This window comes from Callithrix jacchus, chromosome 1 (genome assembly GCF_049354715.1).
Source record: "Callithrix jacchus isolate 240 chromosome 1, calJac240_pri, whole genome shotgun sequence".
Taxonomy (NCBI): Eukaryota; Metazoa; Chordata; class Mammalia; order Primates; family Cebidae; genus Callithrix; species Callithrix jacchus.
The window spans coordinates 196827221-196845543 of record NC_133502.1 but is presented as its reverse complement, the minus strand read 5'-3'; the positions used below and the strand labels follow the sequence as shown (position 1 = coordinate 196845543).

At 42.7% G+C, this 18323-nt stretch overlaps 1 protein-coding gene across 1 annotated transcript in view; it reads right to left on the bottom strand.

Moving 5' to 3' along the window:
• Nucleotides 1-208: 208 nt before the first annotated feature.
• The window catches only part of MYO18B (myosin XVIIIB), a 397224-nt gene continuing 379109 nt past the window's right edge, over nt 209-18323 (bottom strand). The window contains exon 43 of the mRNA XM_078336710.1: nt 209-760. Within this exon, the coding sequence (XP_078192836.1) occupies nt 724-760 (37 nt within the window). The 3' untranslated portion in view covers nt 209-723. The remainder of the gene's footprint in view (nt 761-18323) is intronic.

Sequence of the window (18323 nt, the reverse complement as noted above, 5' to 3'; positions counted from 1 at the left end):
TTTTAAAGCTTTGTCTAATGTATATTTTTAAAATGTAGAACCAAAGTGAAACTATATTCCTCATTCATACCAGTTTCCACCACAAGCTTGCTGCATCACCTTGCTCACTTCCCCACTCTGTATTTCAGGATTTTTATCTGTCAAATAAGGGGTTAAACTTTAACAGGATTCTTTTGGTTGCAAGTGACAGATGCAAAACTCAACTGGCTTTTGGTAAGAATGAATAATATTTTGGTTCATGCAACCGTAAAATTCAGTGAGGAGAAATTCAGGCACGGCTGTGTCCGGTACTCACATACCATCATCGAGGATTGGTTTCCTCCGTCTTTCAGAGGTTTCTGTTTGCTTTGCTTCTTGGGCAGTCTCTCTTCTTAGTCAGCTCTGGCACCTCCAAGCTGGCATTCTGCAGCTTAGCAGCACCTCTCTTGTGTTAGAATCCCAAGAGCCATTCTAAGTAGACTGGTGAGACGTGTGTGTGTCCATTATAAACCAATCATTGTGGAGAGGAGGGAGGTCTAGGCTCATTGACCACATCTATATCTTGGAATCTCCTGGTAGCTGGGGAGTGATGGCTCCAGACAACCTCCAAGGATCTTCTAACCCCAACATCTCAGTAGTCCAGGAAACTCTGGTTTTCCCAGCATATTTCCTGCAGGGGTTTTGCATATGTAGTTCCTCCGTGGCCAAAGTCTCCCACACGCTAAATCTCATGGACGCCTCGTTTCAGTTATCTTTGCTTTCCGGCGGTGAAGCGGGGGGGCTGGAATGGATGGGGAGGATAATTATCATATAAATTTATAGACTTCTGTTTGACAAACAGGGTCCTTGCAAAGGCACAAAGCTGTTTTCATAAATATTAATCAGAAGGAAATGGCAATCAACTCAAGCAGGAGAGGAAGTGGCAAATTGCTTTCTCCTCTCTAGGACAGAAGAGCAACACTCATTTGTTGTATGACCAGAGGGTATCTGGCAGGCTGCCTGTTTCTGCCAGCTTTCAATAGTAATAATTAACAACAATAATATTAGTAGCTACTAATGATGATGTACCTACTGTGTATTACACATAAATGTGATACTTCACGTGCATTCGTTTTAACTCCTATTTTACAGATGAGGAAACTGAGGCTCTGGAAGATAACGTCACTTGCCCGGGAAGACACAGATACTGGGAAGTTGAATTAGGATTCAAACCCTGTCGACTTGCCCTCAATCTCTGAGCCACATCTGCTTATCATGCTGCCCATGAGGGAGGAACTTAATTGTCCCTTGTCATTTGAGTTTTGGGGGAACTAGAAGTCAGATTTCTATGTTATGTCTTTCGGGCATCAAGGAACTTAGCCAGGGGATCCTGGGTGCTTTTGTAAAAAGTTGTCGGCCGGGCGCGGTGGCTCACGCCTGTAATCCCTGCACTTTGGGAGGCCCAGGAGGGTGGATCACGAGGTCAAGAGATCAAGACCATCCTGGTCAACATGGTGAAACCCCGTCTCTACTAAAAATACAAAAATTAGCTGGGCATGGTGGTGCGCGCCTGTAGTCCCAGCTACTTGGGAGGCTGAGGGAGGAGAATTGCCTGAACCCAGAAGGCGGATGTTGCGGTGAGCCAAGATTATGGCATTGCACTCCAGTCTGGGTAACAACAGTGAAACTCCATCTCCAAAAAAAAAAAAAAAAGTTGTCGACATGTAGACCTCACAGGCTGGGGGGCTTTGGAAAGATCTGCTCCAGCCCTGGCTTTGGGCAGGAGCTAGGAGCTGGGTGCCAGGTTTATACACTTTGCTCATCTTGCGTCCATGATAACTTTGCCACTTAACTAGTCTTGGGCCCATTTTACAGACATTGAGGCCAGAGGGATGATTGAGACTAGATTACCACTTTCACTCATTTATTTAATGCATAGGTAGGTAAATACTTCAGTGAATCTTAGCCAACTTCCTTTTAACAAACTTGCCATGTCTATAGACTCTCAGTCTTGCTAAAAATCATGATGACTGATGCCCACTGCCCACTGCCCACTGGTGCCTAGCTGACACCGCTCTCATTTCCCCAGGCACTTGGCACCTCGCAGCCAAGGTGCACACTAACTCCAAGTCGCTTATTTCCAAACCTGTTTATGCTGGTTGTACATGTCATTATAATTACACCATTTAAGTAAGTAAGCCTATTAAAGAACTGCTATCAAATTAGGTGTGGGAGGTAACTGTTTAGGCTCAGAGTTAATGCATATCACATAGATATCACTTGGCAAGAAAAGTTATATGAAACGCCAGTGGCAAAATACATACTCGGAAAGAAAGCCTCACCTGCTGTCTTAAGGTTAGTGAATGAATGTACGCGTCTTTAAGTTTAATAAAATGCGTTAAGGAATTTATCATTTTCATTCTCAGTTTTAACCATTTTCCTTTTGATTTACTGACCAATTACTGATCCTATGTGTACTCAGTAAAAAGGGCTCCTCTTTGTGTCCAACATAACCAGGTGCAGAAGGACTTAGGGTAGGCAGGAAGATAGAGGAATTTGACACATTGAAAATGAGCTCACGCTTTTCTATTCTCTCCTGTTGCAAACACTCTCCTTCCTCATGAAGAACAAACAACACCAGAATCTGCCATCATGATCAAGCCCAAATTGGGTGTCACCATGCATTCCTTCTGTCCCTTTTGCCCACAGACAAAGCCCCGTTGAGCCACCTCTTTATCTCCCAACCTACCCCACCTTCTCTCCCCCCATTTTTCTCCCTCCCTCCTTTAATCATTCCCTTCCTCCCTTCTACCCTTTTCTCCTCCCCCCCCTTCATCCCTTCATCCTCTCTTCCCTTCTACCCTCCCTTTCTCTCCTCCTACCTGCAAGTATTTATTCAGCCTCTTTCATGTGCTGACCACTCAGCTGACTCTGGGGAAGCATTAGTGAGTCTGGTTGACAAGATGCCTGCCCTCAAGGAACTTATAGTCTAGTAGAGAAGACAGAAAATTAAGTCGGTAAACTAGAAAACACATTAATAATTACAGATGGACAGTGAGAGAGAACTTCAGAGGGGGCCTATTTGGAGGAAATCAAGGAGGTCCTCCATGAGGAGGTGACGTTTAGGCTGAAATCCAAATGATGAGAAGGAGCAGCAGGGAGACAAGCCAGGAGAAGATATTTTGTGGAGAGAGAACATCACAGAAGAAGGCTGGAAATCAAGTTAGAAAGGAATAAAGAGATAGAGACTAAACAGCCCAGGGTGACTGGGGTCTGGAAAATAGGGCAGCATGGGACTATCTGGGAGGTTAACAGGGTTGGAAGCCAAGATGAGGGTTTGTGTTTTATTACAAAAGACAATAGGAAGCTTTGAAAGGTTTGGGGCAGGGGGCCAATACTCTCTTTTTTAAAACATTGAACTTTTTATTTTAAGATAGTTGTAGATTCACATGCAATGGTAAGACATAACACAGAGATCCGATGTACCTTTTACCTAATTTTCCCTAGTGGTAACATCTTGCAAAACTATAGTCAATATCACAATGTAGATATTGACCTTGATCCAGTCACGATGCAGAACACCCATGAGGACTCACTCTGTTGCCCTTTTACAGGCACAGCCACTTTCTTCTCACCTCCACTCCTTCCTTTTTTTTTTTTTGAGACGAAGTTTCGCTCTTGTTACCCAGGCTGGAGTGCAATGGCGCAATCTTGGCTTACTGCAACCTCTGCCTCCTGGGTTCAAGCAATTCTCCTGCCTCAGCCTCCCAAGTAACTGGGACTATAGGCACGGGCCACCATGCCCGGCTAATTTTTTTGTATTTTTTAGTAGAGACAGGGTTTCACCATGTTGACCAGGACAGTCTTGATCTCTTGACCTCATGATCCACCCTCCTCGGCCTCCCAAAGTGCTGGTATTACAGGCGTGAGCCACCGCGCCCGGCCCTCCACTCCTTCCTTAAGCCCTGACAACTACTCAACCCTGTCTTCATTTCTATGATTGTGTCATTTCAAGAATGTTATATAAATGAAATCATATAGTCTGTGACTTTCAAAATTTTCCTTCCTTCCCTGAGCATAATTTCCTGTAGATTCATCCAAGTCATTGCAGATATAAGCATTTCATTTCTTTCTACTGATGTGTAGCATTCCATGGTATGGATGTACCACAGGGTGTTCACCAAGTGCAATCAGCATACACAGATTTGGAGACAAACACAGCCAATTTGGAGTAAGTGTACATTCACCCACTAAAGGATTCCTGGACTGTTTCCGGTTTGGGGCTAATACAAATAAAGCTGCTATGAACATTCTTGTGCAGATTTTCGTGTGACATGAATTTGTTTCTCTAGGACAAATGCCTAAGAGTGCAATTGATGGGTCTTATTGTATTTGCATAGTAAGCTTTATAAGGCATTGCAAAACTGTTCTGCTTCATGGCTATTCCATCTTACATCCCCACCAGCAGTGTATGAGTGATTTAATTTCTCCACATCTTTGCCAGCAGTTGGTGTTTTGATTACTTTTTTATTTCAGCCACTCCGATAGGTGCGTGGCAAGATCACATCGTGATGTCTCATTTGCATGTTTCTGATGCTGATGCTGTTGAGCTTTTCTCACGTGTTTATTCGCCATCTGTGTATCCTCTTTGATGAACCAACGAACACTCTTTTACAAATGTATCACTCTGCCTTGATGGACAAGCCTCTCTCCCCAGTTAGACTGTGAACTCCTCAAGAACAAGATATGACCCTTGAATGGTGCTGGGCAAATGCAACTCAAAGGAACACATTCAGAACCAGGAACATTATCGAAGCTGGGACATGGTCTGCCCTGGGTCAGCGTCTCCTTCTCACGTCTCGGACTCTGCCACCAACAGGACAGACCTCACCCCCGCTCACTGGCACACAACCGATGGTGTCAGTAGATTTCATCTAGAAAGAATTTGATGCCCAGAGACTTGCACTTGCTGTATAATTAGGTCTAGCAAAGCTTATGAATGTAGTCCCAGATCATAATCACTTTTTAATTATATTTACCTTTGTCGGCAAAGAGCTGAGGTGTATTATTGGCTCTGGGAGGTAACAATTCAAGTCTGCTTCCAAAGAGGCAGGTGCACTGAGGAGGAGGTACAGGCAGAAAAAAAGTGCTTGGTAAAGAACCAAATAAACTGAAACAGATCCAAACTTAAAGTTCTGGCCTCGCGACTCTGTTTTGGATTCTGAGGACAGAAAGTTGAGGGTCCTGTGGTTTGTATACTCTGTGCACCATGAGGGAAATTCTTTTTTTAAACAGTAATATTTATTTATGGAATAATATCAATGATGAAATAAATGAGTCACATTTCCATAAATAGAGATAAAGTTAAAAAACAATATTGAGTGATTTCAAATGATAATATGCAGAGTGATATAAATTGTATAAAATTTAAAACATGCAATTATATAATTTTTATGGATATATTTTGTGTCAGACATTGCTATTCACCTACCCAGTATTTATTTTCTCCTTTTGGATTACTAAAGTATTACATTATGATGAGACCGGTGGTGTGTTCATTTAAAAATGCCCACACCTGGCTGGGTGCAGTGGCTCATGCCTGTAATCCCAGCACTTTGGGAGGCCACAGTGGATCACTAGGTCAAGAGATCGAAACCATTCTGGCCAACCTGGTGAAACCCTGTTTTTACTGAAAATACAAAAATTAGCTGGGCATGGTGGTGCATGCCTGTAGTCCCAGCTACTTGGGAGGCTGAGGCAGGAGAATCACTTGAACTCAGAAGGCGGAGGTTGCCGTGAGCTGAGATTGTGCCCCTGCTCTGGCAACAGAGCAAGACTCAAAAAAAATGCTCACATCCCAGACTTCTTGCAGCTAGGGATGCCCATAGGGCCAACTCCGGTCAACAAGAAGTCAACGTGGCCTATCAGGAGATCTTCTGGTTTAGATGATTCTTATTCTTAATTTTTATTTTTTCATAATTTCAACTTTCATTTTAGATTCAGGGGTACATATGCAGATATGTTACATGGCTATATTGTGTGATGCTGAGGTTTGGGATATGAATTATCTCATTACCCAGGTAGTCAGCATAGCACTCAAGAGCTAGTTTTTAAAGCCTTGCCTCTCTCCCTTCTCCCGCCTCTATTAGTTCCAAGTATCTATTGTTATTATCTTTATGTCCGTAAGTGCCCAATGTTTAGCTCTAGCTTATAGTGAGAACATGGGGTATTTGACTTTCTGTTTCTGTGTTAATTGGCTTAGGATGATGGTCTCCAGCTGCATCCATGTTGATGCAAAGAACATGATTTCATTCTTTTAATGGCTGTATAGTATTCCATAGTGTATATGTACCACATTTTCTTTATCTAATCCAGCATTTGTGGACACTTAGGGAGACTCCGTGTCTTTGCTATTGTGAACTGTGATGTAACGAACACTGTTCGGTAAAACAATTTGTTTTCTTTTCAATTCAGTTTAGTTTCTTTTCTAATATCCACTAATGGGTCGAATGGTAGTTCTGTTTTGTTCTTTGAGAAACCTCCAAACCATTTTCCACAGTGGCTGTACTAATTTACATTCCCACCAACAGTGTGTTAATGCTCCCTTTTCTCCATAGCCTTACCGATATCTGTGGGGTTTTTTAAATTAATAATAGTCATTTTGACTGGTGTGAGATGGTGTCTCACTGTGATTTTGATTTGTATTTCTCTGGTGATTAGTGATGTTGAGCATTGTTTTCATGTTTGTGGGCTGCTCATGTGTCTTCTTTTGAGAAGGGTCTGTCCACGTCTTTTTCCCATTTTAATGGGGTTATTTGTTTTTTACTTGTTAAATCAAGTTTTTTATAAATCCTAGATATTAGACCTTTGTCAGATGTATGGTTTGCAGATATTCTCTCTCATTTTTTAGGATGTCTGTTATTTAGTTGATAGTTTCCTTTGCTGTGCATAAGCTCTTTAATTAGGTCTCAATTGTCAATTTTTGGATTTGTTGCAATTGCTTTTGAAGACTTAGTCATAATTCTTTCCAAAGGCTGATATCCAGAATGGTGTTTCCTAGGTTTTCTTCTAGGATTCTTATAGGTTAAGGTCTTACATTTAAATCTTTAATCCATCTCGAATTAATTTTTGTGTGTGGTGAAAGGTAGGGTCCAGGGTTTATTTCTTCTGCATATGGCTAGCCACTTACCCAAGCACCATTTATTGAACAGGTAGCCCTTTCTCCCATTGCTTACTTTTGTTGACTTTGTCAAAGATCAGATGGCTGTAGGTATTTGGCTTTATTTCTGGGTTCTTTATTTTGTTCCGTTGGTCTACGTGTCTGTTTTTGTACCAGTACCATGCTGTTTTGGTTACTGTAGCCCTATAGGATAGTCTGAAATCATATAATGTGATGCCTCTGGCTTTGTTCTTTTTGCTTAGGATTGCTTTGTCTGTTTGGGCTCTTTTTTGTTCTGTATGAATTTTAGAATAGTTTCTTGTAGTCCTGAGAAAAATGACATTGGTAGTTTGTTAGGAGTAGTACTGAATTTGTAGATTGCTTTGGGCAGTATGGTCATTTTAATGCTACTAATTCTTCCAGTTCATGAGCATCTGATGTTGTCCATTTGTTTGTGTCTTCTATGATATCTTTCAGGAATGTTCTATCATTCTCCTGGTAGAGATCTTTCATCTCCTTGGTTAGATGTATTCTTAGGTTGTGTGTGTGTGTGTGTGTGTGTGTGTGGTAAATTGGATTGTATTCTTGATTTGGTTCTCAGCCTGAATGTTATTGGTGTATGCTAGTAATTTTTGTACACTGACGTTTTATCCTGAAACTTTACTGAGGTCATTTATAAGTTCCGGGAGCCTTTTGGCAGAGTCTTTAGGGTTTTCTAGGTATAGAATGTTGTTGTCAGTGAAGAGAGACAATGTTTTTCATCTTTTTCTCTTTGTATGCCTCTTATTCCTTCCTCTTGGCTGACTTCTCTGGTTAGCACTTCTAGTGCTATGTTGAATAGGAGTGGGGAGAGGGAGCATCCTTCTCTTGTTCTGGTTCTCAAGAGGAATGCATTTGGCTTTTGCCTATTCAGTATGATGTCAGCTGTTGGTTTGTCATACATGGCTCTTATTATTTTGAGGTTCTTTCAAAGCCTATGCGGATGAGGGTTTTGTTTTTGTTTTTGTTTTTGTTTTTTGAGACGGAGTTTCGCTCGTTACCCAGGCTGGAGTGCAATGGCGTGATCTTGGCTCACCACAACCTCCGCCTCCTGGGTTCAGGCAATTCTCCTGCCTCAGCCTCCCGAGTAGCTGGGATTACAGGCACGCGCCACCATGCCCAGCTAATTTTTTGTATTTTTAGTAGAGACGGGGTTTCACCATATTGACCAGGATGGTCTCGATCTCTTGACCTCGTGATCCACCCACCTTGGCCTCCCAAAATGCTGGGATTACAGGCTTGAGCCACCACGCCCGGCCTGCGGATGAGAGTTTTTATCCTGAATGCATGTTGAATCTTGCTGAAGTCTATTGAGATGATCACATGTTTTCTGTTTTTAACTGTTTACGTGGTATATCGCATGTATTGATTTGCATATGTCTAGCCAGCCTTGCATCCCAGGAGAGAGGCTTCCTTGATCATAATTTGCTGCTGAATTCAGTTTGCTAGTATTTTGTTGAGAAATGTTGCATTTATGTTCATTAGGGAGATTGGCCTATAGTTTTCTCTTTTTTTTGTTGTGTCTTTGCCAGGTTTGGGTATCAGCAAGATGCTGGCTTTGTAGCATGACTTAGGGGGAAGTCCTTCCTGCTCGATTTTTTTGGGATAGTTTCAGTAGAATTGGTACCGGCTCTTCTTTGTATGTCTAGTTGAATTTTGCTGTGAATCCGTCTGGTCCATGGCTTTTCGTATGGATTCAATTTCTCTACAGAACATTGGTCTGTTCAGGGTTTCCGTTTCTTCCTGATTCGATCTTTAAAGGTTGTGTGTTTCCAGGACTTTATTCATTTCCTCTAGATTTTCCAATTTGTGTGCATAGAGGTGTTCGTAATAGTCAGTGAGGGCCTTTTGTATTTCTATGGGATCGGTTGTAATGTCACCTCCGTCATTTCAGTTGTGCTTATTTGGATCTTCCTTTTCATTTTCTTTGTTAATGTAGTTAGTGCTCTATTAATCTCACTTATCCTTTTAAACAACCAACCTTTAGTTTGTTGATTTTCTGTATAAATTTTGGGGTCTCAATTTGATTCCCTTCCACTCTGATTTTAGTTATTTCATTTCTTCTGCTAGCTTAGTGGTTCATTTGCATTTGTTTTTCTAGTCCCTCTAGATATGATATTAGATTATTAATTTAAGATTTTTGTAACTTTTTGGGGTAGGTGTTTAGTGCTGTAAACTTTTCACACTGCTTTCACTGCATCCCAGAGATTTTGATATGTTGTTTCTCTTTTTATTTATCTCAAAGAATTTTTTAATTACCCAAAAGTCATTCAGGAGCAAGTTGTTTAATTTCCATATAATTGTGTGGTTTGATAAGGTCTTTTCTGTATTAATTTCTATTTCCGTTCCATTGTGGTCTGAGAGTATGGTTGGTATAATTGCATTTGTTCGAATTTATTGAGACTTGCTTTATGGCTGAAAATGGGGCCAATCTTGCAATATGTTCCACGTGCTGATGATGTGGTTGATGCATGCTGTATTCCATAGATGTCTATTAGGTCCAATTGATCAAGTGTCAAATTTTAGTCTGGAATTTCTTTGTTAGTTTTCTGCCTTGCTGATGTGTCTAATGCTGTCAGTGAGGCATTGAAGTCTTTCGCTTTTATGATGTGGCTGCCTAAGTCTTTTCATAGGTCAGAAGTAGAGGCCAATTCTTAAGTACTGAATATGTGCTTAGTAATATGCTAAGCACTTTCTGAAAGTATCTCATTTAATCTGCAACATAAAGTTCGTAACAAATGTGTAAAGGAGTATTGGTTCACCAAAGAGGATACACGAATGGAAAAGAAGCAGATGAAAAGCTATTCAATTTAGCCCTCAGGGAAGTGCAAATTAAAATCCCAGCGACCTATCACTATGCAACTATCAGAAGAGCTGAAGTAAAAAATAGCTGGGAGGTAGATACTGTTGTTATCACCATTATTTTACAGAGAATACTGAAGCACAGAGAGGGTAGGTAGCTTACTCAGGATAACACAGCCAGAAAGAGGCAGGGCCAGGATTCAAATTCAGCTCTGCCAGGTATCAGAGTCTCTTAAGAAACCTCAATGCTATAGAAGATTAACATGGTGTTGGATGTATGTCCCCACCAAAATCTCATGTTGAATTGTAGTCCCCAGTGTGCAAGAGGGACCTGGTGGGAGGTGATTAGCACATGGAAGCAGGCTTTTCCCCTTGCTGTGCTCAAGACAGTGAGTTTTTGTGAGATCTGGCTGTTTAAAAGTGTGCAGCACTTCCTCCTTCACCTTCTTTCTCCTGCTCCAGCCATGTAGGATGTGTCTGTTTCCCCTTCACCTTGTGTCATAATTGTAAGTTAAGAGGAGAGGAAGAAGCAGAGGAAGAAGAAAGAGGGAGTGGAGGAGGAGAGGAGAGGATAAAGGAGAGGAGAGGAGAGGATAAAGAAAAGAGAGGGGAGAAGAGGGGCAAAACAATGCCGTTTGTGACTTAATCCCAGAAGCCACTCACTGTCACTCCTACTACGTTCTACTTGTTAGAAGTGAGTGTTGTCCACACTCAAGAGGAGAGAAATTAGTCTCCACCTTTTGTTAAGAAGATTGCTAGATAATTTATGAACACATACGAAAACCACCAAAATGGAAGACAAAAAGGAGGCAACTGAGAGAGGCAGTTAAAAATCTCTAGGGAGAAGATGTTTGTGAAAATCGGGAGCAGATACAGAATCTGAGGTAAATCTGAAGATTTACCAACCAAATGGAGAGCAAAAATAAATAAATAAATAAAAAGCAAGAGTTGCAATTCTTGCCTCTGATAAAATAGATTTTAAAGCAGCCAAGATATAATGGTAAAAGGATCAATGCAACAAGAAGAGCTAACGATCCTAACACCCAGATACGTAAGACCTATAAAGAGACTTAGACTCCCTAGACTCCCACACAATAATAGTGGGAGACTTCAACATCAATATTAGATAGATAGATCAATGAGACAGCAAATTAATAAGGATATCCAAGATTTGAACTCAGATCTGGAACAAGGGAACTTAACAAACATTTATAGAACTCTCCACTTTAAATACACAAAGTATACATTCTTATCAGTATCACATCACACCTACTCACAGGTTTAAATGAAATATTGGTTAGCCATTATTAAGCACAATTATTGGCGTAAAAGAGGTTTTCAATATCCATTTTTAGAATAAAACAACATTCCTGTTCTCTCTCCCTCTTTTTCTTCCTGTCTTCCTCTCCTTCATTCCTTTTTTTTCTTTCTTTCTCTCCTTCTTTCTTTAAAAAAAAAATCTCCAGGGAGAAGATGTTTATGAAAACCGGGAGCAGATACAGAATGTGAGGGTTAATTACCCATGTATGTCTGAGACAGGAAGTTAGGAGGAGTCCAGAGTTAACTCTCCAGTTTTTATTTGGGCAGAGGATTGCATGATAGCACCAATTCCAAAAGCAAAGATTGTAGAGGAGAAGCAAATCGGATGTGAAACGTGTATATGTTCGGGGGAGTCTATGTGTCTCCCATATGGACATACATAGAAAGCGGTTAGATATTTGGATTTATAGCTCAGCTAAGAAACCCCAGCTAGACCTATGGACTTGGGAACTCTCAGCATATCGCTGAAGGCTGAAGCCATTGGTTTGGGTGGGATCTGCTGGGGAACATTTTGGGTAGTGGGAAGAGGAGAGGACTGAACTTAGACAATCCCTGGAGCACATTGATATTTAATGCTAAAACAGCAGAGAAGATCCTGAATAGAAAAAGAAGCATTAGGAAAGACCAGAAAGGTAGGAATGAAACTGAGAAAAATAAGTGCTTTAGAGCCTAACAGAAGAGGAGTTTCATGGAAAGGTGTTACCAACAGCATAAAGTGGTAACAAGAGGTCAAATCATAGCATCTTGAAATCTCCATTCAGTTGCCCTACCTTGGTCAGATCCTTTCCCTTCTGTGTGCTTTGCTTTCCTCATTCAGAAACATGAACATGCTATCTCAGGGCTACTATGAAGGTTCAGACAGTGTGGGTGGTCTAGCAGTGCTGGAGGTACAGTGGGTGCCTAAATAAGTCACAGTTTTGCTTTCATCATGCCCCCAGGATAGACACACCAATAAACATTTCCAACCGAAAGAGAACCAGCACATCCTCTATTAAGTGCACATTGCATTTTTTTCTCTCACATGTAAAAGGGTATGTGCTGTGGGAGAGAGAGTTGGTGAGTTGGGTGATCCTTCTTCAAATGGTCTGGGCTGTCAAGGACTGACTCCTCCAGTTCACACTGCATGACGACTGTCATTTGATGCCACTAAAAGCCAGCTCAGAGTGAACTCCCATAGTGAAGAGACTACCACCCATACCCTGGGCATGCACCCCTATCTGCAGCTGATGAGAGAGCTGGGGCTGTCAGAGCTGTCAACCCAGCCTCTTATTCCAGCAGTGAATTTCCAGCAAATGGGGTATGTGTATATAATTATCAGAGATGTCGATCCTGACATTAAAACAAACTCTCTCAAACCCCCATCATCTCTAACGGATGGCAGTTTAGGAGGGAGCTGTGGGCAGAGCCGACATGTCAGCAATGAGTAGGAAAGGCATATAACTCAGAAGCTGGGGAACACGTACAGCAGAAAAATGGAGGAGGAATTTAATAGCGCAGATTATGTTTTTAATTACTTTAGCAAACGAACTGTTCTTGTGCTTGAGTGGAATTGTTGGGGAAGCCACCCCCAGTGTTCCCAAGCTGCCTGAGTCACACTATGATGGGGGCTGGTTATGGGGAGCTAGAGCGCTTCCAGGGTGGCACAACTGGGCTTGCAAGCTATTTGTTCTTCCCAGAGACTCTTATTCCCCATCAGTCTGTGGGGCAGATTATTATCAGCATGTTCAAGAACGCAGACGCTGCAGGCAGTCGATCTGAAGCCTATTGCCCCCATTTATTAGCTGTGTGATTTTGAACAAGATCATTTCTGTGGGTTAAGTTGTGTGCTCCCCAGATTTGCATGCTGAAGTCCTATTCCCAAGCTTCCTGGAATGTGTTCTTATTTAGATATAGGATTGTTGCAGGTGTCATTTGTCAAGATGAGGTCACACTTGAGTAAGGTGGGCCCCTCATCCCTTATGACTTGTGTCCTTATAAAATTAAGTGAATGTGAACATAGACACACACACAGGGAGAATGTCACGAGAAGTTGAAGGCAGAGATAAGCGTGGTGCTTCTACAAGGCAAGGAACACCAACGATTGCCAGCAAATCACCAGAAGCTAGGTGGGGCCTGGAACAGGTCCTCCCTTAGCACTTTCAGAGGAATCACAGCCTGGCTGACACCTTGACTTCAGACTTCTGGCCTCCAGAACTGTGAATAATACACCTCTGCTGTTCTTATGGAAACCATACTGCCCTAATACAAGAACTTTACCTCTCTTTGCCTTGGTTGTTTAGTCTATAAAGATAAAGATGGTACCTAGACCTCATCATACAATTATGAGGCTTAGATGCAACTGGTGTAAAGCATTTGAAATAGTGCTTGCTACACAGCAAGCTCTCCACCACTATAACCTGTCAGTTTTGTTATTAAAAGCTCTTTGCAGTGGGATAGGATGGGGAGTGGTCTTCAAATGAGAATTAAAAGAGGGAATCAAATTGAATTGGGTGCCTAATAATTAATAGGAGCCATGTTAGGCTCTTTTCACACTTTGTTCAATCTGATACTCACATCTAGAAGGGATTTGAATGCCCTTTACTGACAAGAAAGTTGAGGCTCAAAGAGGTGAAGCGACATCTTCCCCAGGGTTTCATAGGTTGTAAGCATCTAATGAAATATTCAAAGCGTGGGCATCTGGCTTGGAAGACAATAGCCAAGCTGTCTTCTAGCTTAGTGTCTCCACATGCATTAACACTGAAGATATTGTTCATGTTCTTGAGATAGGGAAAGTAGTAAGTGGTGACAGAACAGGCAGCAGGAACAGTGAGCAGCCACTGGGGAGGGACAGATCTGGGTTCTGGACTTAGCACCAGCACTTCCTGGCTGTCTGACCATGGGCAAGTCACTTCTCGCCTTCAACCTTAATTTTATCGTCTGTGAAATGGGAACAATATCACCTACCTGGAAGGAGTATGGTGAAGACATTTGACAATGTCAGTGAAGGATAGATACTCAATTAATCTTTGTTAATGATTACCATTCTCACCAGGAGAGACTATCATGTCACATCTATTGTATGCTAGGAGCTTCACAAAACTGGATGTGGGTGGGTCTCTGCTTGATCATTTTGTGGGCAGTCTCTCTGGGCCTCAGTTTCGTCACCTATAAAATGATATTATTAATCATCAGGATCGTTTTAGGGGGTCACTTTTGATATTCCCACTTAGTTGATGAGTTATGACTTCAAGGCCCTTGCTTATATAGAGATAGGAGGTTAATGGCCCCTCTGATTCATTTCTATGCATTCACAATTTCTTTGGGTCTCTATTTTTATATTCCAGTCTTGTTTCAGTTGCTTTAGCTGTGCAACAGATTGCCCCAGAACTCACAGTGGTGTAAAACAACCATTTAGATGCTCACAGATTCTGGGGGCCAGGAATTCAGACAGGGCACAGCAGGAATGGTCTGTCTCAGCTTCACGATTCCTGAAGTCTATGCTGGAAGACTTGAAGGCTGGAGCTGAAATCATCTAGAGTCCCATTTATTCTTATGTCTAGAGGTTGCAACCTCAGTTCTTCTCTGCGTGGCCTCTGTCTGTGTGGTTTCTCAGCTTGGGCTGGCTTGGGCTTCCTCATAGCATGATGGATGTATTTTGGAAGTAATTGGAAAGAGAGAAGTGGGTGGGAGAGAGGGAGAAGGGGAAAGAGAGGAAGATGACGAGGGGAGCTGCAAGAGAAAACTGTATCCTGTTTATGACCTTACCTTGGAAGTCCCATAGCACCACTTCCACCATTCTCATATATACATACACACACAAACACACACACACACATATTTTTGAAAAATGCAATCTGTCAAGTTTTTTCATAGATCTTAGGTAAAAACACGTCATCAAAGGTTACTAGAAAAAGCGATGTTTGAATAACAATGGGTAGAAATCATGCATGTTTCCACAACAGAACGCTGTCTTCCTAAGACCAAGCCTGTCATGATCTGTGACCACAAAGGCCCAAAAGGAGTTTGTAAGAGACAAACCCATTGTAGGACACCTTCCTGTGGCCCTTATATAGTTTGTTTCTGTCTCCACTCAAATCTCATCTTGAACTGTAGTTCTCATAATCCCCACATATCATGGAAGGAACTTCTTTGGAGGTGATTAGATTATGGGGGTGGTCCCCCATAATGTAGTTCTCATGAGATCTGATGGTCTTATATGGGGCTATCCCCCGCTTTGCTCTGCACTCATTCTCTCTCCTGCCCTCTGTGAAGAGGTGCCTTCTGCCATAATTCTAAGTTTCCTGAAGTCTCCCCAGCCATGAGGAACTATGAGTCAATTAAACCCCCTTTCCTTTTTAATAAATTACCCAGTCTCAGGCATTTCTTCATAGCAGTGTAAGAGTGAGAATGAACTAATACAGGCCCCTGGAAAAGAGGGTACTGTAGGCTTTATCAGTGTAGGGGAGTGCAGGACCCAGCAGCCTGTATCTTATTAGGAGACAAACACTTCCCCACCTGGAAAGAAGGAAGGACAAGAGCTCATGGTATCCACTGCACTGATTGCTGGGTCCCTTCCCAAACCCATGGAGATTTCACCCTGGTCAAAGAAGAGCATTATTGGCTTCTCATCCACATCCTCTGTCATTTTAGGGCTGGCTTACATGTCATGAGGCAGGCAACTCTCTGAGCTAGACAGAAGCCTTGTGTGGTTGCCCCTAGGGCAGGAGGCAAATTGGGACAGCATCGCCCAAAATTATTTAATATCACACAAATCATTTTTCACTAAGGGAGAATTGCTTTCCTTCCATTATTCATTATGAAAAATTGATTGAGGAGGTATTATGTACCAGGTTCCAAAATATCGTGGTGAGCAAATGTAGTTTACGGAATCACTGTCAGACAGTTAGAACTCAGTTTATTGAGTGCTCTAATGAGGAAAGCTGAGGCAGCTGGAGAGTCCAGAGGAGGCTGGATTCAGTCTGCGACTCAGAGAAGGTTTCCTAGAAGAGGGGATATCTAGGAAGAATCTTGAAACTAGAGGAGAAGCTAGACAAGCAAAGAGGAGGTGGAGTGAGAATGAGAGTTTTAGGCAGAGGACACCCCATGTTCAAAACCCAGAGATCCAGGTGTGGGGAGAGCTGTGGGGCCACAGCCTCTAACCCCCATCAGTGGACAGAGTGAAGGTTTTGGTCTCACCACCACTGAAAACACTGTGCCTATTCGATATGATGATACCGCCAGCTGGCAGCTTCTCTTCACCTTCCTGGAGGCAGCAACAATTTCCCTCGATTTAGAGGGCCGAGGGCCTCTAAAAGTCCTGGTGCTGGACTGGAGATGGGGGGACTTGGAAATGGGATGGGAAGAAAAACGCGAGTGAGGAATGTGGCAGTGGGTTTGGAAATGGTGCAAATTTTTATAAGGCAATGGGCAAGAGTTGTAACAAGGAGGGGAAAGAAGAGAGGATGGAGGAGAAGCAGCTGTAAGGAAGATGGGAAGGGACTGGTTGAGCTGAGGCTACTCAAGGCAGAGAAGGGGCAAGCACCATGCAAGAAGTGGGAGGCTGGGTCTGTGTGCAAATGTGTGTGTGGGCATGTGCACATGAATGCATGTGTGTGCAGGCATGTGCACATGAATGCATGTGTGTGCAGGCATGTGAGTGTGCATGTGTGCTGAGGGTTCACTTAGGATTCAGGTGCTCATGCAGGCACACACACACACGCACACACAGACACACCCCTACACACAGGTTCCACTTTGGTCATTTCCAATGCCCAGGGCGTCCCTTTGCCTTGCAAACTGGTTTTTTTTTTTGGTAGCTGGGGAGACGACCCCAGTTCTTCACCCAAAGAAACCACGGGGGAGATACCTCAAGCAGAAAATGAAGAACTGCGATGCACCGTTCTTGTGGCTAAAAACAGGTAACATTTATAAAGTACTTACTTGGCACCAGGTGCTGTGTAAGTGATTTTCACAGATTATCCCGTGGACCCCTCTGCAGACTCCCTGCAAAATACCTTGCCTCATCCCAACCCCAACACAGGCTCCGTGAGATGAGATTAGACCTACATCCTAAAGCCAAGGGGCCTGCCGGAACTGAGAAAAGCTTGTTTCTTGCCACCCTATCACTCCATTGACTGGAGCTATTTTTTTCAGATAGAACATACATGGTCTGTGGCCTTTTTCGGCCATTCTGACAGACACCTGGTTCTCTCTTGATTCAGGCACTGAGAGAGCATCCTGGTGAAAGCATTCCGCAGCAACATCCTTCATTCTAAGACCTCACAGTCCAGTGAGCCTAGACTATCTGGCTATCCTCTTCTCTAGTAATCTAGAAAGCCCACCCTCCTGTATCATCAGAATGCCTTGGGAGAGTAGATGATCCTGTTATCAAACCCATTTTACAGATGGCAATGCTAGGACTCATAAAATCACCTGAGCATAGACAATTAGTAACACACAGTAAGTAGTAGAGGCTGGGTGTGGGCCAGCGATTCTGAATCCATGCTCATGTTCTTCTCTAATGCCCAAGCAACACAACATCACCAAGTTAAATTCAGGTAGGAGTGGAGTACTCTGATAGTGCCCTGAAGAAACAGAAAGTCATCAATGATTTTTTTTCCTGGTGGACTATGGGGCTAGGTCTTCAAGGCTATGTAGCAACGTGACTGGGGAGGAAGGTCTGGCAGTCAGGAGAGGAAATGGCACATGCAGAGATGAAGCATTGTGATAAGTTAAGGTGCATTAAGGATTTCAGTGTGGCTTGAGAGTGGGCTGCATGGTGATAGGTGAGGCAGGAAGGAGACTCCAGGAAATGAGTCAGAAATCAGCTTTTGAAGGACTTGGGTGCCATATTGAATAATGCCATCACCATTGTAGGATCACCACCATTATCATCACTGCCATCATCACTGTGACTTTATCTTATGACCATTAAGGACCCAAGAGTCCACAGAGGCAACAATGGATTAAGTTTGCTGATGGAAGGTAGAGTTGCTTCATGGTTAAAAACAGGCTGGAGAGTCAGGCAGCTGCACTCAAGTTCCAGACCTCTGTCTCCTTTTGTGTG